Source organism: Thermothelomyces heterothallicus (genome assembly GCF_042370625.1).
Source record: "Thermothelomyces heterothallicus CBS 202.75 unplaced genomic scaffold P884_scaffold_18, whole genome shotgun sequence".
Lineage (NCBI taxonomy): Eukaryota > Fungi > Ascomycota > Sordariomycetes > Sordariales > Chaetomiaceae > Thermothelomyces > Thermothelomyces heterothallicus.
Genome location: NW_027192579.1, coordinates 391,252 through 410,331, shown reverse-complemented (window position 1 = coordinate 410,331; position 19,080 = coordinate 391,252). Strand labels below are relative to the sequence as shown.

General features: G+C 57.1%; 5 protein-coding genes across 5 annotated transcripts; 3 read left to right on the top strand and 2 right to left on the bottom strand.

The window, feature by feature from the left end:
* The first annotated feature begins 343 nt into the window (after positions 1 to 343).
* On the top strand, positions 344 to 1,617 carry P884DRAFT_286274 (uncharacterized protein). Its single transcript, XM_069443821.1, has 2 exons — positions 344 to 1,127; positions 1,253 to 1,617. The coding sequence occupies exons 1-2, from the start codon at positions 385 to 387 to the stop codon at positions 1,422 to 1,424; spliced, it is 915 nt and encodes a 304-aa protein (XP_069296039.1). The 5' UTR covers positions 344 to 384; the 3' UTR covers positions 1,425 to 1,617.
* P884DRAFT_293355 (WD40-repeat-containing domain protein) lies at positions 1,618 to 3,353 on the bottom strand (the record flags this gene model as incomplete). Its single annotated transcript, XM_069444218.1, has 3 exons — positions 1,618 to 1,950; positions 2,012 to 2,979; positions 3,070 to 3,353. 3 exons carry the CDS (start codon positions 3,351 to 3,353, stop codon positions 1,697 to 1,699), a joined length of 1,506 nt encoding a protein of 501 aa, XP_069296038.1. The 3' UTR covers positions 1,618 to 1,696.
* A 506-nt stretch (positions 3,354 to 3,859) lies between these two features.
* Positions 3,860 to 4,697, top strand: P884DRAFT_271169 (uncharacterized protein; the record flags this gene model as incomplete). The annotated part of the gene is made up of 2 exons (XM_069442416.1): positions 3,860 to 4,040; positions 4,099 to 4,697. The coding sequence occupies 2 exons, from the start codon at positions 3,860 to 3,862 to the stop codon at positions 4,695 to 4,697; spliced, it is 780 nt and encodes a 259-aa protein (XP_069296037.1).
* Positions 4,698 to 11,999: 7,302 nt separating this feature from the next.
* P884DRAFT_204935 (uncharacterized protein) lies at positions 12,000 to 14,943 on the top strand (the record flags this gene model as incomplete). The annotated part of the gene is made up of 4 exons (XM_069438613.1): positions 12,000 to 13,372; positions 13,527 to 13,637; positions 13,729 to 14,340; positions 14,433 to 14,943. The coding sequence occupies 4 exons, from the start codon at positions 12,000 to 12,002 to the stop codon at positions 14,941 to 14,943; spliced, it is 2,607 nt and encodes an 868-aa protein (XP_069296036.1).
* A 1,152-nt stretch (positions 14,944 to 16,095) lies between these two features.
* On the bottom strand, positions 16,096 to 17,282 carry P884DRAFT_271166 (autophagy protein Apg5-domain-containing protein; the record flags this gene model as incomplete). Its single annotated transcript, XM_069442415.1, has 3 exons — positions 16,096 to 16,286; positions 16,436 to 16,606; positions 16,796 to 17,282. The coding sequence occupies 3 exons, from the start codon at positions 17,280 to 17,282 to the stop codon at positions 16,096 to 16,098; spliced, it is 849 nt and encodes a 282-aa protein (XP_069296035.1).
* Between the last annotated feature and the right edge of the window lie 1,798 nt (positions 17,283 to 19,080).

Sequence of the window (19,080 nt, the reverse complement as noted above, 5' to 3'; positions counted from 1 at the left end):
CTACTTAGTATCGTTTGTCGGGCGTTACCCGTTAGCTGCTCCCACCTCAAGGGTCCAAGATGCAACAATGACGTTGATGAGGTAATGATCTACTGGTCCCGGTAAAAGGGGTCGCCTGGGGAAGTTGGACAAAGTACGAGTGCCATTGCTGGGACAATGCCGGTTAAACCAATGCCAAACCAATGCCACTGACGACATGGCCGGCCCGTCACCGGTAATGTTCGCCCAAGGTAGGTTGGATCTGGGCCGCTCAAGAGGAAGATATAAGGGAGGCTCTTCCTCCTCCAAGTAGCGATTATCTGCTGCAGACTTAAGAATCTACATACAAACACTACACACAACGCAAAACAATATCATATATTCTTCTATCAGAACTCATTCAACATGTCCGGCATCGTTCACAAGATTAAGGAGGCTGTCCACCCCGACAGCAAGTCCCACCACGACACAGCCCCTGAGGGCGGCCGCGGGGCTGGCCGCACCGCTGGCCACGGGGAGTACGGCAGTGCTGGCTACGGCACCGCTGAAGGAGAACATGGCCCGCACAGCAGCCGCGTCGCCAACGCTGCCGACCCGCGCGTCGACTCGGACCTGGACAACTCGCGCACTCTCGGAACCGGCCGCACCGCCGGCCACGGGGAGTACGGCAGTGCTGGCTACGGTACCGGTAGCGCCGGCTACGGCACTGGCACCGCCGAAGGAACACATGGTCCGCACAACAGCCGCGTAGCCAACGCCATTGATCCCCGTGTCGACTCGGATCTCGACAACTCGCGCACTATCGGCACCGGTCGAACGGCCGGCACCGGCGCCACTGGCTTCGACGCTGGCACCACTGGCGGTTACGGTTCCGGTATCACTGGCGGCGCCGGCTCCGGCGTTACCGGTGTGACCGGCACCCACGGTGCCCCGGCAGGTACCTACGGCCCGCACAGCAGCCGCGTGGCTAACGCTGCTGACCCTCGCGTCGACTCGGACCGTGACGGCCGCGGCGCCCTCGGCACCGGCCCTGGCCCTGCCCCCAACACTGCCGGCCCTCACAGCAGCGACATGGCCAACAAGATGGATCCCCGCGTCGACTCAGATCTTGACGGCAGCCGAACCATGGGTGGGAACAAGACGTACCAGTGAGTAAGTAGCGTGCGGTTTTGTTTGCCTGTTTTTTTTTTTTTTTTTCTTTCTCTTCACTGGCCCATGCAGTCTCGTGGCACCTCACAGAACCCAAGCTGACCAGGCGGGCCGAACACAACAGATCTGGAACAATGTCGGATGCGCGACGCGATCCCACCGACGCTGCCCAAGTGCCTCCTTCGGTCCTGAGGAAGCATCTCGGCGAACCGTCGATCGAACACGAGGATGTCACCCACCACCGTGAGAGGAGGAACAGTATCAAGACACACCAGGAAACCTTCCGCGGTATCTAATTGCGTGTCCTCCGCTGGGTAGGAGTAATGGGAACAATGTATTATGACGGAATATGAGATCTTTCTTTCTTTCTTTCTTTTTCCCTCTGTCATTTCAATAAGCTGTATTTTTAGAGCACATACAACCTAACAGGGCGAAGGGTCTAAAATTGTGGAATCAGAATGCAAGAACGACTGGAAAATCACAGACGCGGCTGTTTTCGTGTATAGAATGTGCATTCTCATTACGTGAGTGCGTACAGGTGGCCAATTTCTGAGCCCTGTTGCTGCTCCTAGGAGAAAGTGACTTGTCTGCCCATCAAATTTCGAAAGGCATCATCCAGAGCCTTTCTCTTCTTCGTCTTGGCGGCAGAGATATCTGCTGCCCCGTCGTCATCATCCCCTTCGTCGTCCGCACCCTCAAGTTCCGGGACCCAGACCCGGATTTGACCATCCAAGTGCCCGCTGAGCAGGCCACCAACAGCGTTACTGCCGCCCATAACCACACCACTTGAACCTCCGCTCCCCCCGGCCCCTCTCCATGCGACTGGTTGCCAGAGCATCAGCATCACTAAGCAGAGAAAACACGCAAAAGAACGGTGACCTACGGCTCGTGACACGATTCTTGATGGCCCTTTCACCCCCCTGATGTGTACCGACAGAGGCTACAGCCGGTCCCATTCCGCGTAATCTTGCGACGGTAGACCCCTCGTGGAGATCCATGACCAGTATCTCGGTCTCGTTCGGGAAGAACAACAGCTCACTCCCTGGCGCCGTGAGACCGAGAGGCGAGACAAACATGGTGACGGTGCCCATCTGGCTGTTACGGATGCTCGGCCCAAAGCTGGCAAGTGTGTTGGCGCCGGTCGCCGAGTCCCAGACGCGTATGCGGCGGTCGTGGCCAGCGGATACGAGGTAGGCTCCGTCGTCGGTCCAGGTGAGACCGTTCACAGGGCCAGCATGTGCCTTTGCTGCGAGCCGAGGAGGACGTCGTTGCGACGTCGTGCCCCCGTCGGCAAGACCGACGACATCCTCTTGGTCGAGGAGCGCAACCAGGCCGTTGGACTTCCTCACGTCCCAGATGCGCACTGCCCCATCCGCCGAGCCGGCAGCAAGGACGTGCTCGTGCGCCGGGGACCAGGACACGGACAGGGCGGCGCCGGCAGAACCACCGGTCTGGCCCGGCGGAACCAGCGACTGCACCGCGGCGGAAGAGCGCAGATCGACGAGACGGACGGCCGGATGTTGAGTCCCGCATGCGACCAGCAGATGGGAGGCTATCGGGGAAACTGCGTGAGTGTAGACCCTGGAGCCGAGGGAGAACGAACCGGACACGGATGCCCTCTCGGTGGACCACAGCTTGAGCGTCTGGTCATGCGAGCAGGAGAGAAATGCGGCATTGTCAAACGGGTAGAAAGACAGGTGAGTGACGCCGAAGCGGTGCCCGGCTGCCGCGGAGTCGCTGCCAGCACGAGCGACCACAGCAACGGGGCGGTAGGTATAATGCCGCCATGGGTTTGGGCACTGTTCCAGATCCCAGAGCTTGATAGTGGCGTCCGAGCCGCCAGAAACCAGTCTAGGCGTTACGAAAGACACGAGAGCGTGAGATCAACTGGGGAAACAACCCAAAATCAAATTGGGGAGGGGAGGAGGGCTCACCACGCACATGCGGCCATCGAAGCGCTCCAGAGCCAGGGCACTGACACCGGCCTGGTGCGCCCAGAGAGAAACCCTCCGGGCGGCAGCATCGCCGCCCGAGCCAGAACCATCAGCTGCCGAAGCTACGGCTCTGTTTCCGCGGCCGACGGGAACGCTTGCGTCACGTTCGCCGCCGTCGAAGCGAAAGTGTGGAGCACGAGCGAAGGAACGCAGCAGCGTCGTCGCCTGGATCCTGGCGAACTCGTCCGGACCCAGCCTGCCCGACGATCGCTCAAACAGAAGCAAATTCATGCCATGGGGCTGATCTCTGGGCAGTCCGGGATCAATCGGTGTTGATGGCGTATAACTAGTTAGTTGCTTCGACGTTGGAGTGTTCGTCCGCCGTTGGATTTCGGGCTCGGCGGGGTGGGGCGGGGCCGCTGTGGGCTGCAAGCTAAGCACCCACTGCAAGCGATCGCGAAACCTACAGTTCGCCAAACAAAACGACCTGTCACACTTCCTCTCACCCTTCGACCGGCTTCTGCAAATAGATAAGGTTTTGTTTTCTCTCAACAGCAATAAGAATAAGAAAAAGGATAGAAAGGGCGAGAGAGGGGGAAGAGAGAGGCAGAAAGAGGAAGGAGAAATCAACTGACGGCCCGCACTGCTCGGCTCCTTGGATCTTGCCTATCGTGGCTGCGATACCATCCGTCAGAACACCTGAACGAAGAATCTCTCTTTGATCCGCGGTATGTTGAAGTATCAACGGAGAGTACACGCGCAGCCAGATACAACCACTTGTTCTCCAACCAGACTACATGGAGGCGCCCCCAGACTCGATATTTCTGAGCTCAGGCGAGACCACACCATCGTCACGGCTGTCCTCCCCTGCTGAATCACACAGCGGCAGCAGCGAGAGCAGCAGCAATAGGAGGAGGAGAAGTAAGTCTTCTCAAAAACATCGGGGCCGGCTGGCCAATGTTTTCGACGCCGTCGCAGGTATGCTTCTATTATCGTCTCATACTCCAAGACTGGACAACGGCCTAAATCTTGTCAGGACGCGTCACTCTTAACGGGGCCCTCGGTGACGCAGACGACGCGACCAGTAGGAGCAAACGCCGTCTGAGGGCCATCTCCGACCGCTATTCGTCGCGCAATCCGAGACTGGCCCCAGAAGAGGCCCTGTTCAGGCGTAAGAACGCCCCAGTTCGCTACGCCGAGTACGACATCTACTGGGCCAGCGATGACCTTCCCAATGCTGGCCACGGTAGTCTCCCGGACAGCGACCTTCTGAGGTCAATCCACAGCTATGCGAGCAAGTTCTACGAATCCGCGGCTGCCCGCCTGGGTCCTCGCTGCGTTGTTGGGACTAGGACCGTTGATGAGAGGAGTATGGACGAGTCTGCCTTGTTGGCCATTGGCATCCTGTTGGAAGAGGCTGGCCGCGAGGCCCTTGGCAAGAGCGGGGATGTCGTCTTTACCGAAGCCTCAACAGAGGCCAAGGAGGCGACCAAGGTTGTGCAGACCACCAAGTCGCCCTGCTCGGTCTCTGGGGGCTTCGAAGCCGCCGACGAATCCCCAGTTTCACATACCTCCCCAAAACCGAAACGGAGAAAGGTGGCGAACTCGGAGATCTCCGTCGAGGAACATCAATGACGGCATCCACATTATACCTCGATGATGATGACGGACCGTTCTTTGACCAGATCAGGCTTCTTGATACCGAGGGAAAAGAAAGAAAAGAACAAAAGCAAAATTGACTGCCACCACAAGAGCCATTAAGGGCCACAAGGGTGCAGATTCAACGGGAGGAAGGGCATGCCTCCTTCCATCTTCGTACATACATACATATGACAGACGCACGCACTTGTGGTGCTGTGGTGCTTCTCTAGGAGATGGTGTACACTGCACAGTTGTATGGGTGACGATGGGGACGCGATTCTCAAATCGTTACAAATTTGTGTTGTCAGTTCCGCAACCATGGCACCGGGACGCCAATCCCACCCACGACGGGCTCTCGACTTGGGAGAAAAGCAATAGCAATAACCAAAGGGTCGCCGCCGTTTTCGATTTGGCCGCCGCCCGGCCACCCCCCAACAAGAAGCCGCGCGCCTACTATTGGTTCGAAGGGGACATTCGGCAATACTCTTGACGAAGTGGCTGGACCGATGGCCTTCATAATTTGTGTCGTGCAGCATTGCAATGCACTAATCCGTACACTACACTGGTTGATCCGTACGCTCCGTACGTATTGCGCGCTGGTCCCGGTCTGCCAACAATACCATCCGCGACATCACGCCCACAACTATCGCGGGGTCTTTCTTTTTCTTCTACACTACTACTTCCCCTCCTCCTACTCCTTCGGGTCGTAGCGTCGGTCCTGTCGCGAGCGGGCGTGGTCTCTCTCCCACAGGCTTTCTTGGATCGTTGTCCAATCATGAATACCTTGGAGGGCCCATCTTTGGCTCGCATTGTGCCGGAATTGCCGCGCTTACCGATTGGGCCTCTGCGGTCCGCGTGCTATGACGAGATTCTTGAGCTTGTGGTTACAATTCGAGGTCGGGGCGTGGGATGACCATCGTCAGATCGTGCAGCAGCTCTCAAGACGTCCGAATCCCCAGGTTGGTTCTCAAATAGCAGTTCAGAAGACCGCAAACGCCACTGTGGCCAGCCATTCCCAAGGCTTGCCTGGTTTTACGGAGATTGTTTCCCGACAAGGCTGGGCCACTCAACTATGTGCAGAGACTGCGAAGTGACAATGACCCTCATCTACTTACCAAAAAGAGAAGGATGACGAGAAGGATAAAGAAATAAATGAAAAGAAAAAGAATGAACATAGGTATCTCTTTACCTTGATTACGTGGACAATGTGTGTTGTATATAATAGCCTCTAGGTGTATTCACATTAAGTGATTGCTAGACGCATACGTTCTCGATGTGGTAGGCAGGGGAGGATGACGAGCTGGAACCTGCTCATTAGGATATATGAAACCCAAGATGACGCACCAGAGAGAATGAGCGACAGAACTGCTCATCAAGGGGGGGGGGGGGGGGGGGGGGGAATGGCATCCAGCGTGGAATGTCGATGGATATGTACATAATACAGTAACTCGGGACCAATGTGGTCGGCCGCTGCCGCCAGTGCCGAATCTCTTTTTCGGCTGCATTTGGACTCGGCTTATACCACATCCACACACACACACACACACACACACACACACACACACACACACACACACACACCACTGCGTACCCCGCTGCTCTCCAACGACCTTTACCTGTTCCAGCGTCTAACCAGATCAATCAGCGACGGCGACGGCGCAGATCCCCGTCTCCAGAGTGACGGATTCTTAGCCTGTGTCGCACGGAAATCATCAACACATACCCCCAACTGCCGCCAGTCTCATTGCTCGGGGTGATACCACGCCCATCTGGCCGAAAAGAATCGATTCTCAAGGCAGATAGCTACACCTGAGTAATCTCGGCGTGGGATGTCCGGGCGCATAGAGGATTTCGTGGGTAATGTATGCCCGGAATACACGTACAGTACTCCGTACATCCTCCCATGTAATGCAGTAACTGGGGGAGATAAGAGAGGGGCAAAGAATAAGAGGTAAAAAAAAAGGGAATGCGTGGCGTGAGATTTGTCAACGTCGTCGTTCACATGGCACCTTCCGCTACCGGTCCCTCGCTCTTGCCCGCCGCCGATCGTTTCGCAACGAATGTGGTAACATACGAGGGTCGTATGCCGGGAAATTTCGAGCGTCCGTGGGTTGAAAAAACCAGTCGCCGAAACAACCTAGCACGAGGCTTAGTGGACACAAGAAGCGACCCAAAGTGGAGGCCGGGCCTTGCCATTCCCAGAACCTTGGGTCCCCCCTAACTCGCACTGATTGGGCAGGGCGCTGGAACATGTTCCATGACCGTGTCTGCGGGCCCGGCACCAAGCTCCCACCTGATAAGCCTCGCACCATGCAACTACTGTCGTATGCTACTGCGTAGTGTCGCATTCTGGATGAGCTGCAAGGCTCTGCATGGAGACATTCCACCCCCAGAAGCGGGTATCTGCTTTGGGTGGCATTGGGCACGGCGCACTTTGTGAGCAAAAAGCGGTGACTCGGCCTAGAGGCAGTGAAGAGTCCGGAAAGAAGCCATGTCAATGGGAGGGGCAGCTGTTGATGACGGAGTCTTTTTTGGGCAGAGGCACAGATACATGTGTTTTAACAGGTCAAGTTCGGCAGTACAATCATACCATTCAGGTGTGTATTTGATACACCGATGATATACCTAATACGAAGTATTTTTGACACTAGCGGAGCGTTTGTAGGATAGTGCTTGAACCGCCGACAAAACAGCCGACAGCTAGTCGGGAAGATCGCTTTAACTATGTGGGCTAATAAATGATCCGATCCCCGTCCACTCGCGGTGGGTGCGTGTGCGGTGAGCAGCGAGGTTTGCGATCAATCATCAATCACACAGAGCTGCCAGTCACGTGGCGAAGCTAGCGAGCGCTTGTTCCCGGAATTTGGACGCTGAGGGAGAACCTGTGTTCCGTACCAGTACTGTATACTGTACTGTATACCACGAGAGAGGTCGGAGAACCTTCCTGGAGAAACCTCTTGGAACGGCCGGAGTACCTTTCGTAGTTGCTTGTTTGACATGATGCTGCCTGAAGTCTTCATCAGGACCAGCAGGAAATACTCCGTACTAGCTAACATTTCAAAGCAAGGTGCGCTGGCGATGCGGACCATGCTCGTTTTCTTTTTGCTTTTCCGAGGTTTCCCTACGGAGTAGCGAGACTAAGATTACGCTGGGAACAGAATGTGGTTGATGCTGTGCGTCCGCAGGTGCATAACTTCCGCCTTATGCGACCCCGTAATGCTTGTGCAGCTGCTACGAACGCGGCCAAAATCAGGGAGCAGCGTTTTCTCTCCCGTCGATCTGGAACCGCTCCCTTCCAACAAACTCACCTGCGAGATATCCATTGCCAGATCGTCGACACCGCACGGAGTAGCATAGTGTACCGAGGTACCAATACATGCTACATTGGCAGACCATCGTGGTGCTCCTGGCCAGACACGGTGCGTAAGGGTGCGCGCGTGCGCGTATTGTAGTGTACGTCACCTTGCGAGAGCAGAGTCGGGGTCGTACTGTCGAACCGTGCACTTGCAGATCGACCACCCGCCATTCCCCCCCCGCCTCTGCTCCCTGCCCGCCACGCGCCTCATGCGTGGGCACCTCTCAGCGCCCATCCCCGTGGGATTGGCAGGCGGCCTTCCGACCTACCTTGACGGGCCGCGGCCGCAAGGACAGTGTTCTCCTCCGTAGACAGCCCACTCCCGGCCCATGCTACCAAGGATCGCGCGCTCTCTCCGCTGCGACTTGGCTACCCCGTCACTGCCAGTGTACTCGGTATACCGACGGCAGTTACTGCGCGCGTACCGCACATACGAAAAGCAGCTCTCCCCACTGTCGAACTTTTCTCACCTTGAGTCTCGGTCGCCATCTCAGTGGTCGTAGGCCAGGCGCTTGGGGACAAACCTGACCTGGAGTGCTGTGCGGTGTCTCACCTGGGTGAGAGAATCGGGCTCCATGCCCTTACTCTCTCGTAAGTCTATTTGGGCAACTTGTGGATGGGGTTGCACGTCGAGCCGAGCTTACACTACACTAATGTAGGCTTGGCGCCCATGCCCGGGATTGGCGGGCATTTTTTCCTTGCGCACCATGCCTGCGGGTCGAATCGCCGCCTCAGCATCAAATCTCCGCACCCACCGGACGCCGGAATCCCCGTCACAAAGACAAGAAGGAACCTGCCAAGGCAGGCTAGGGTGAGAAGCAGCAGAAAAGGAAAGAAGAAAAAGAAAGATAGGGAAGAAGAAGAAAAGGATCGCCTTTGTGGACGCCTGCATGATACGGCTGAAGCGAAGCTTCCAGTCGCCCCTCATTACACCGTTCCACTAGCAGGGCCGTCAGCTCTTGACGAGCGTGGTACGATGCGTCAACGTCCGTAGCGGTCCTCCTGTGCATTGCTGGTACCTTAACCGCAGCACTTAAAGGTAGTTTCGTACGCCATACAAACAACACATTTCTACCCCTTTCTGACCCGTACATCAAATCTGATGAACAATACCTACCTACCTATCTTTGCCTGATTAATGCTGTAGAGTCTGTAACAGTAACGTTATATCCCTACGTGACCTTTACGCACTAGGCACGCCTCTGTGTGACCCGGTTGCTGACAGCCTTTCCTTTCTTTTTCCTTTCTTTTTTTTTTTTTAACTCCCAAGCGTCTGTCACCGACCAACTTGTCTCTTCTTTCCTTGGACGCTACTGCGCCCATTACTCGTACAAGAAAAAGGCCATGGACACACTAGCCAGAATTTGAAGAATGTTGCAGCGAAGACGGGGACAAAAACAAAGCGAACGAATAATCGACACCCAAGGCACTGCGTGCCTATTCGTCCTCTCATGACACGCCCCAAGCAACCAGCGTGCCAAAGGTAGTAGTGTACAGACCGGGGGATTGGCAAGAGCCCGCATTCCTCAAACAGGCGCCGTAACTACTGCGTAGACTTCAACCAGCGATTCCGTACACAGTACTGTAGTAGCAGAAGGGAACCCTCACCCCCACCCCGGACCGAGTGGGGAAATATGACCCACTGTTTGCGCGGTTCTGATTGTTCAGCAGCGACCCCTGGCGCTCCAGCACCCTGGTTCCGACCGGGGTCCTTGAGACGTGCTTCGGCACGGTTGATTGATGACCGGGGCAGAACTCTCGTCAATTTGCGATGTGTTTTCTCACCAAGCCCCAAAACGCCGCCTGACCAGCTCCCGCTCCTGCCAACCCATTGACCGTTCCTTGAGCGACCGGTCTGTCGCGCCGCGCCGCCTGGCAGGTCTCTTGCGCGCACCGGCTTTCTCTGTGGGATTTCGATACGCTCCGCTGCCCTACGCCAGTACAACTTTGTCACTCCCCTTTTCTTTCTGCGGCCCGCAATTGGTGCATCCCCTGCGTACACACAAGTGTACCCCGACGAGAAGGGAGGCTGCCATTCAGCGTTACCGAAATCCGTACTCCGTACCGTACCCTTGGATTTTGGGACCAAGCTCTCGTTTTTACGCCCTCCCCACTCTGCTCGCCCCAGAACCCGCGAACGCGCAACACAGACCACATCCCGTTGCTGCCCGATTCGCGACTGGTCCCTGCTCGGCCGAGCTGCTGTCACTTTGGTGGGCTCTGCTCAGTGAGCCGAGGGTGCTCGCTCTTCCCAGTGCGAACGAGAGGAAAACTGGATATCGCGCGCGCACACACGCACACACACACACACACACAGAGAGAGAGAGAGACACGGACGGACGGAGGGACGGAGAGAGAGAGACAGAGAGAGGGAGAGAGAGAGAAAGACACACACGTCTCCGCTTCCCTCCCCTTCTCTCTTTACAGACCGCTTGCCCCGGCCGCCCTCAAACTTTCCGCCGCTCACCGGACGGCGCAGCCGTGTCTGACGCTCACAGTCACGGGGTCCCGCCGGATCGATCCCCTGCTTGGCTCGACCCCCCCCTCCCCTTTTCCCTTCTCTTCCTTCCCGGCTTGTGCTCCATGCTGGCGTGGCAGGCTTGCTGCCCCATTGTCTGAACCTCGCCTTTCCGGCCAACGCCGCCCTGGTGTCAAGGAACACATAGAGTGGATGTACCTCCGTACATGTACATGTACGTATAAAGACCCCAGCGATGGACCAAGGGCCGCCCGACACCAAGCGACCACGCCTGTCGACTGGCCCGTCATGGTCTGTAGGGGGCTCCCTCCACCACGGCGTATCACTGCTTCATCCCACTCCGTCCCCAACCGCCGGCCAGCTGCCTCATCCCCCGCCGTCGACCCAGTATCAGCAGCATTCACCGCTTTCCTTTGCGCGCCCTCTCGGTTCCGCGGATCATCCTTCGCACCCACACCCGCCTCCTCCTCCTCCTCCGCCTCCGCCTGCGCCTGCGCATGCTCATCCGCATCCGCATCCGCATCCGCATCCGCACCCACGTCCTCAATCTCAACCTCAACCCCAGGCTCAACCTCAACCTCCCCAATCGCATACGCCCATCGACGACCGACGGCAACATGAGCCAGAGAGATTCCCGCCAATGCAAGAAAACAGGCAGCCCCCGCAGTCGCCGGCACACCCGCCCTTCCCTCCTTACCCTCCTCGCGATCCCATGATCAAGACGGATCCTGCCGATGACACACTCCCGCAGCTGCGCAGGCCTCTCTCGACCGGTGGTGTTCCCCAGGATACCATGACGCCGGTGACGCCGCACTCTGCCGTCCCCCCCCCCCCCCCCCCCCCCCCACACACCCAGCCCTATGGTGACGACAGGCGGCACATGAGCTTCGACAACGGCCCCCAGCCCCCGGTCTACAGTCGTCAGCCGAGCTATCAACCGCAGACGCCCCTGCCGCACCCTCAGCCCTACGACTACCCGCCGCAGTATGCGTCCCACGGCGAGCTCCCGTATCCGATTCAGGTCGCCGCCGCGTCGGGGAAGCGCAAGGCCCAGCGGGCATCGCAGGTTGGTCGCCCGGACCCCGAAGTCGTCCCGGAAGTTAAGAGAGAGAGTGTGTGAGAGAGCACCTGCTAACTATGGACGCGTTTAGGCTTGCGATATGTGTCGGCAGCTCAAGGCAAAGTGTGACGAGCTCAAGCCGTGCAAGAGCTGTAAGGAAAAGAAGGTTGAGTGCAAGTACCGGGAGGCTGCCCCGAAACAGTAAGTTTTCTTTCTTTCTTTCTTTTATTTGAATAACAATTGAGCAATTGAGAGCCTTTTTAAATTCCCACCTCGGCTGGCTATGGCTAACCACCGGGATGCAGACAAGACAAGATCGCCGCAGACATCCTGGATGCTCTCGTGGCGCTGCAGAACCGGTTCGACGCCTTCGACCAGCGTATGAGCAGGCTTGAGCGTGCCATGGTCCGCAATGGGACTTCAGTCGACGTTCCGGCCGAGCCGCCGCTGGACGACGACGAACGGCCAGAATCGGCGGAATCGGCGGCGCCCACGGCTGAGGATGCAGGATCATCATCTCCGGGGGACACGGCAGGAACGCAGGCCCCGATCAACAGCCAAGAGGCGAGGACCATCACGCGCAGCATGGAGGAAGAGAAAGAGGTAGAGCCCGGCCCGGCCGTGCGGCCGGGCGCCCCGTCCATCCCGCTAAACCACACCACTCTTGCGGCCTTCCTGCTCAAGTGGAGGCCCATTTCGGTCCTCGTCCGGGATATATTGGAAGCTGAGAACGTAAAGTACGTGGACGAGTTCCCGATCCGCCAGGAAGAGAAGCGTGGTCTTCTCCGAGTCTGGGGCCGTGGCGAGGGCTTGGAGAGCAGCCTCCGAGTCGACAAGGTCGATAGGGAATCCTTGCGCGACGTGGGCGTCGTGGAGATGGTGGCGGACGACCTTTCGGATACCGGCGCGCCCTCGCCGGGCGACTGCTGGGGTGGTATCAGCGGTTCGCCTGCTCCCGTCGACGGTAAACCTGCCATCTCGTTACCGACGCCAGATTTCAGCGAGGCGCTGGTGTGGAAGTACGTCAAGAGCTTCCAGGATAACATCCAGAACATGCATCCGCTCATTATCCCCCGCGAGCTGAACGCCATGGTCAAGCTGTTTCTGGACACCGTCCAACAGACCATGGGAAAACAGCCCCGGGGGACCACCATCGCAAAGTTTGCCACCACGCCGTCGACCCAGTCCGAGACTGGGTCCAAGAGAAAGCGGTCCCCTGGTCCGGACGCCGCCGAGCCGTCCTCAGCGTCACCCAAGTCGTCCAGGCCCGTCTTTCAGCGCTCCATAAACAACGCCCTCGTCTTGTTGGTTCTCGCACTGGGCAAGATCTGCCTGCACAAGGACAAGATACCTGACGTAGTCCCAGTGAGCGAGCCTCCCGCGCATGGCTCGCCCATGGCACGGAACGGCTACCCGGCTTCCCCGATCCAGGGTTCGTCGCCCTCCCAAGCCTCCTACTCTCACTCCTCGGCCGGCCTTCCTTCTCCCAAGGACGGCGCCGAGCGGCCGGGTCCCAGCAGGCGGGCGTCGTTTCAGGGAGGCGGAGCATCCCTCAAGGGGGGAACATCCCCAAAGAGGAACATGGATGTCATTCCTGGCCTGGACTACTTCGCCTACGCAACTGACATCCTCGGCGGTCAATTGGCCGGGACTAGTCTGCGCCATATCTACGCCTTTCTCCTGGCCGGGCTCTATCAGGGACAGTTAGGAAGGGTTTTGGAGAGCTACGCTTACATCAAGGAAGCCGGCTTTGCCTTGCAGATGAAACTGAGGCCGTAAGTAGCTGAGATCCCTCTTTCCCTCCCCCTCCTTCCCCCCCTTTTTTTCACGTTCTGTTTTTCCTTTTTCCTTTTTCCTTTTTCCTTTTTAAGCAAAATAGAAATGAAGGAAGACTCTTGCCAGATTTGTCACTAATCTGCGAGGAACCAGGAGCCTGGATCGATTCCGGAGGTTGAACGAGATGCGCCGCCAGGATGCGGTAAGCGACAAGTCGGATAACCAGCTCGTCTTTGCCTTCTGGACCTGTCTGCAACTCGAAAGGTGAGCTTAAACTGACAACACCACTAAAGGAGAAAAAACCACGCAGGAGCGCTCGCCCTCGGAGTCTGGCCGCTAACATAACCCGCCTTAGTGACATTATCGCCGAGCTTCCCCTTCCGCAATCGCACATCTTGGCCTACGAGGACATAATGCCATATCCGAACATTCAGGTGGCCAAAAAGCTAGGATTCGATGAGCACGTGCTTCAGAGTTATTTGGCCCAGTTATACCTGCGCAAGACTCTGAATCAGATCCACGGGATGCTCTACAATCCGGAGAAGCCGCTGCCGCTCGACGTCACGTCGGGCGCGGCCAACATCATTGAATATATCCAGGAGACGATGCACCTGCGTTTCGTGCCGCCAGAGTTCATGTTTGAGCCTACCGACCCGCCGGCCAGCGATATCCTGTCAGCTCGGCTCCGCGCCAAGTACTGGGGCGCGCAGGTCATCACGTACCGGCCGTTTGTTAGGCAGATCCTCGAGTTCAACTTCCAAAAGATGGCCAACGACACCCCGTTGCCTGCGTCCGACTTCCGCTCCGGTGTTGTGGTGCCCGTCATTGGCCCCGACAATGACATCCCTCCGCAAATGATCGAGTACGCGGTCAAGGGTGTCGGTGCCCTGATTGAGAGCACCCGGGCGTTCCATGGACTCAAGGAGAAGCGGTTCATTGTGACCAACATTTTTGGAACCGCTCATGCGTAAGACCCTCACCCCTCTTCACCCCCCTTCCACTTCGCTTCGCTTGGAGAGCTTTCGAGCAGCTCATCTAACCCTCGTTTTTTTCTTGTAGCCAATGGGGCAATCTCCTCACCCTCGCGGCCGCGTTCCGAGATCCGATATTGAGTAATTATATCGACGAGCGACTCCTCAAGGAGCTCTTCGCTAAAACCATCTCATTCTTCAAGATCATCGCACCCCCAACAAGTGCCTTGCACATCGACCTACGGATATTGGAAGGCCTCCAGCGCAAGCTCTGGGGAAAGTCTAGCAGCACCGAGGCGGTAGACCATCCGACCGGATCAAGCTTTTCCAGCTCGGCGAGCGGCGGGCCACCGCCTGTCCAGCCCATGGCCCCAGCGCCCCCGATGCCGCCCGTTGCCGGCCCGACTGGCATTCGCTCCTCTCCGGGAGACCACGGCGGCAATGGAATGACGAGTATGTCTCCGCCACTGCCGTCGCCCCTCCCGGCAATGATGCCTGGGTCGGCGACCCCGGTACCGGTGTCACCTCTTGAACCAAGCCAGGGGTCATATCCCGGCGGCATGCTACCTCCCATGCAACACCAACCCCCCCATCATTGAGAGCAGAGGGGTTCTCGCTGGAAGAGAGAAGTGTGTGGAGATAGATCCCCTTGCGCGCGGCTCTCTCCTGATTCCCCTCGTTTTCTTTTCGATTCTACCTTGCCAGTCTCGGCATTCCCGGAGTTCGCCTTCAACGAGCCCATATTCGATCAGTCCCCGGTCCTTGGAACTCATCCAACAGCGAACATTGGATCGAGCCGAGGGCGACCATGCTCGATCTCTCCACCCTCCGAAAAAAAAAAAAAAAAAGCCGGCCACGGAAGCCCGCATTAGTCTTTTCCACCACGCAACTACAATTGCTTCTGGAGAAGGCAGGGATCAAGTTCCTCTTTTTGTCTTGGTTTTTATTTGTTTACACTCTGCAAAGGGAATGGGTCCGAGACCATCCACCGTCTTATCTCGGCCTGTTTTTTTGTAACATGTGCATGGCCTTGTTTCGATATGGCAGCGGCGGAGATACCACTATGTGCGAACATGTCTTGGTTGGTGAAAGGGGGGAGGAGAGGTTGTGGCGGCTCTCTGCTCGTCTCTCACTGTGATGTCTTGGTTTTTGCATGGCTCGGGAAGGGGAGTGGCCAAATCTCATTGCTTTGTGGTTTTACATCAAGAATACCTCGTTGCTCGTGCACCCGCCCGTGTTCACGCGGGCTGAATCCGAGGGCTTGTTTGGCAAGCATTAAGAAGCCAAACTGTCCTTTTATTATTCCTAATACATACCAAACTTCTCGGTGTCGTCATCTGGGTGAAAGAGTGGAGGCGTGTATGTTGGGGAAGAAACGAGAACGGGAATTGGGGTATTGGCGGACGTCGTTAGATGCTGATTACATGCGGGATGATGGTTAGAGTGGTGACTCTTGTTTTTTGTTTGAGGCGGAGACGGATGGGCGGAAAACACTCCAGAGAGAGACAGCCGCGTTAGGCGTACTATGTATTTATGTATGTATGTACAAGTATTGTACTGTACATTCACAAGCAAGAGCCACCGAGATATAGCCTTGCTCACTCCAGTAGATGGAAGCGCACCCGCCCTGGGACGCTCCTTCCCTCCTCCTCCCTTTCAATAACATCATCATTTCCTTGCTCTCGTCGGGTCTCGAAGAAGGAGAAGTACGTGTCCGACGCGAATCACATGGCCATGACTGGGGGGAAATGTCATAACAGGACGACACAAAAACATAGCCACCCGTCAGGGTAGGCAGCCTCGCGCATCAGTTCCTCCAACGGCGCCCGGAAGGGCACTGACGCGCCATGGAGCAGCACGTTTGCCAGGACGGGATCCCGACTACTGGGGAAGAGCGTTGGGAGAATGCTCTTTAGGGCGGCGCCCAGCGTTTGCGACGCCCCTTATGTTTTGTTTCTCGTAGTTAGAAAATCCTTGCCATCAAAGCTTCTGCCGGATATCATCCCCCTGGCCTCCCTCCAAAGACGAAGGGACGAAAAAAAAAAAGGAAAGAGAGAGAGGGGGGGGGGGGGATGGCCGGTTGAAACTTACTATTGGGCAATCTCGGGGGCACCAGCGTCTGAACGACCTTAAAAGAGGCTGGCGCGGCGCCGCTTGCCTCTTTCGGCGAGGAGGGAATGTAGATGCGGATGGGGACGTTCTTGAGCGGAGTGGGCGCGTTGAGGAGGAGGCTGTTGACTTTGTCGAAGGCGGCATAGTCATCTTAAACCAACCGGGCCCATGATCGTCAGTGCCCTTTTTCGTCGCTTTCCAGCACAGCCCGGGGGTCAACGGCCAAAAGGAGAGGAGGAGGAGGAGGAGAGCGTAGTGGTGGTGGGTGAGTGTAGTGGTTGGTGGTTGGGGTGTTGTTGGTTTGTGGTGTCAGTGGGAGTGATTTAGGACTCAACTCACTATCCTGGACGGCGTTCCACAATGCGGTGCTATGCTCCTTGGACAGGCTCATGATCTGCTTGGCGTTTCCATTCCGGACAAAGTCGGCCTCCTTGGCCGAGTTGGTGAAGGTGTCGGCGATGTCCCATTCCGGCCCGTCGCTGACCACCAGCCGCCAGGGCAGGGAGGCGGGTTGGTACAGGTCGACCAGGAGGCCGACGGCCAGGTTGCGGAGCTGGATCTCCTCGTGGTGGAAGCTGGAGCAGGGCAGGCCATAGTAGGCGGTCAGGCGGGGCACCAGCAGCGCCAGGTAGCTGAACCGCGGCACCGAGACGATGAATGGGTCCGTCGATTTGGACGCGTGGGTGATGTACAGAGGCACCTGCAGGCTCCAAAGGATCCGAGGGAGCGACGTGGAAGCTGTATCGGGAGTGTTGCTGTCTCGGCGACGGTCGGGCCGAGTGCCAGGGACGGGCGAGCCGGTGGACGATGCCGATGGTGATGCCATCGTGTTGCGACTCTGCAACTGTCCGACTCGCGCGCGCTCTATTCCGTCTCCGCCCGCCCTCCGACGTCGCCTGCCTGTTCGGCCCTCCCTACGACTCTCCGACTGAGGAATGAAGATCGAGAAGGCAACAGTCTCTCGAACGCACTCGGGAATCTGGATCAGCACGTTTGCCTGCGACTGCTCGTTGGTGCCGGTGCTGTAAGGTCGATCCGGCGGGGTAAACGCCAGGGTCGTTTGACGGTGGGATCGAGGGCGAAGATGCAGGCTGCTCGATATAGCGAGCGGGTCGGCCAGTCCCGTTGAGCGTTGTAAAGCGTTGTATGAAGTAGATAACCCCAAGTACCTTTGCGTAGATACGTACAGTACCTACATAGGATTGTTCTACCGATTGGCAGGGTACTCCATGTAGTTGTTTGCCAGCAACACATCCAAGGGCACCCGTGGCGCGGTGAAGATCGAATCAGGATGCAGTGAAACTTGTGGAGGGGCTGTGGAGGGGCTCCCAGCGTTGGTGGGGGGAGGGGGTTATCTATCAAGTACCTGAACGTACTCAAGTATGCTTGAAGAGTAATCCGCATACCTCAGGTTTTAAGACTGCATGGTAAAATACCACTGCAATACGGAGTATGAGGTAACAAATGCACCGCGGAAGGCGCACATACTACTACAGTACGGATTACTTTGCAGTAGCTTATCTGCGAGGGGCACTCTGCATAACCCTCAATGAGATCAACAAATGCGGCCGGCAAGGCACAGCCTGCCCAGCGCCGCTCTAGGTTCCCAGGTACTGTATGTACGGACTACATACAGAAGGTGCCTAGGGTAGCCGTGTACGCTGTGCGGGTACTGTACATACTGCTGCTGAATGTCCATGTAGGTAAGGTACTTTCTTCATCTTAGAGAACGCCCGGGAAGCTGCGAACGCCACAGTGCTCAGCCGGACTGAACACCCTTGGGAATCCCCCACCCTTCACCACACTCCGGCACTCGATATGCACTCGCATGCTGCAGGTGGACATGACGCAGGCAGGCAGCAGGCTATCTATGTGATCTGCCGCTGCTCTCTATCAGGTCTGATGATGCGCCTGATCCACCGGATCAGCAATCAAGAAGCGACCGCCCGAAACACTCCAGCGGCGGCGAAAGTCGGGCAAACGGGGCCGCCGATCCAAGCAATTGACTCAGAGTCGACATGAATCTGCTCAGAACGGATGGGGGAATCGCGAGGGACACCACGGCCCCGGGGACATCCGGGTGGGAGCTTCATCTTCCTTCATCTGACTCGAGAGGTACCATTGTGCACGAGAGAGGTAAGATGATCAATCATTCGAATACATATCATATGCTGCTGTCTGCTGGTAGCTTCTCTCGCCCGGCATGTGAGAAATCATAAAAGGCAATGGGATGATCTCGCCGCCCGCCTGGTTGTGAGCTGACGCGACAGGTTGGAACTCTCAATCCGCCAACACAACCCGGGCTAGTCAGCAAGCCCATGCCGTGCAACATCAGCGGCGGCTCACCTCCGCCCGTCTCCTCTCAGACAGCTCTGAGTCCTGTCCTTTGTCGGACTTACCATGGATACTCCGTGTCTACTCGCGTTCCATGAACCACCATCAAAACGCGACTTCTTGCTTAGTGTCACCCAGAGCATATTCCTATGGCCTTGAGATGCAAGACCCCTTACTTGTAACCAACACCTACCACTGCAACGAAGGCACGAAGGAATTAAGTTCTCTTGGGGTTCAACTGTTCCCGATGGACAATGGCCTGTTGCACTTCGCTGCCACATTCGGGGACC

Bases quoted from the DNA above. Each gene is read 5' to 3' on its own strand.
- P884DRAFT_286274 (XM_069443821.1), top strand. From the start codon at position 385: ATGTCCGGCATCGTTCACAAGATTAAGGAGGCTGTCCACCCCGACAGC. The intron at 1,128-1,252 runs GTGAGTAAGTAG...CGAACACAACAG, and splicing joins GGTGGGAACAAGACGTACCA to ATCTGGAACAATGTCGGATG.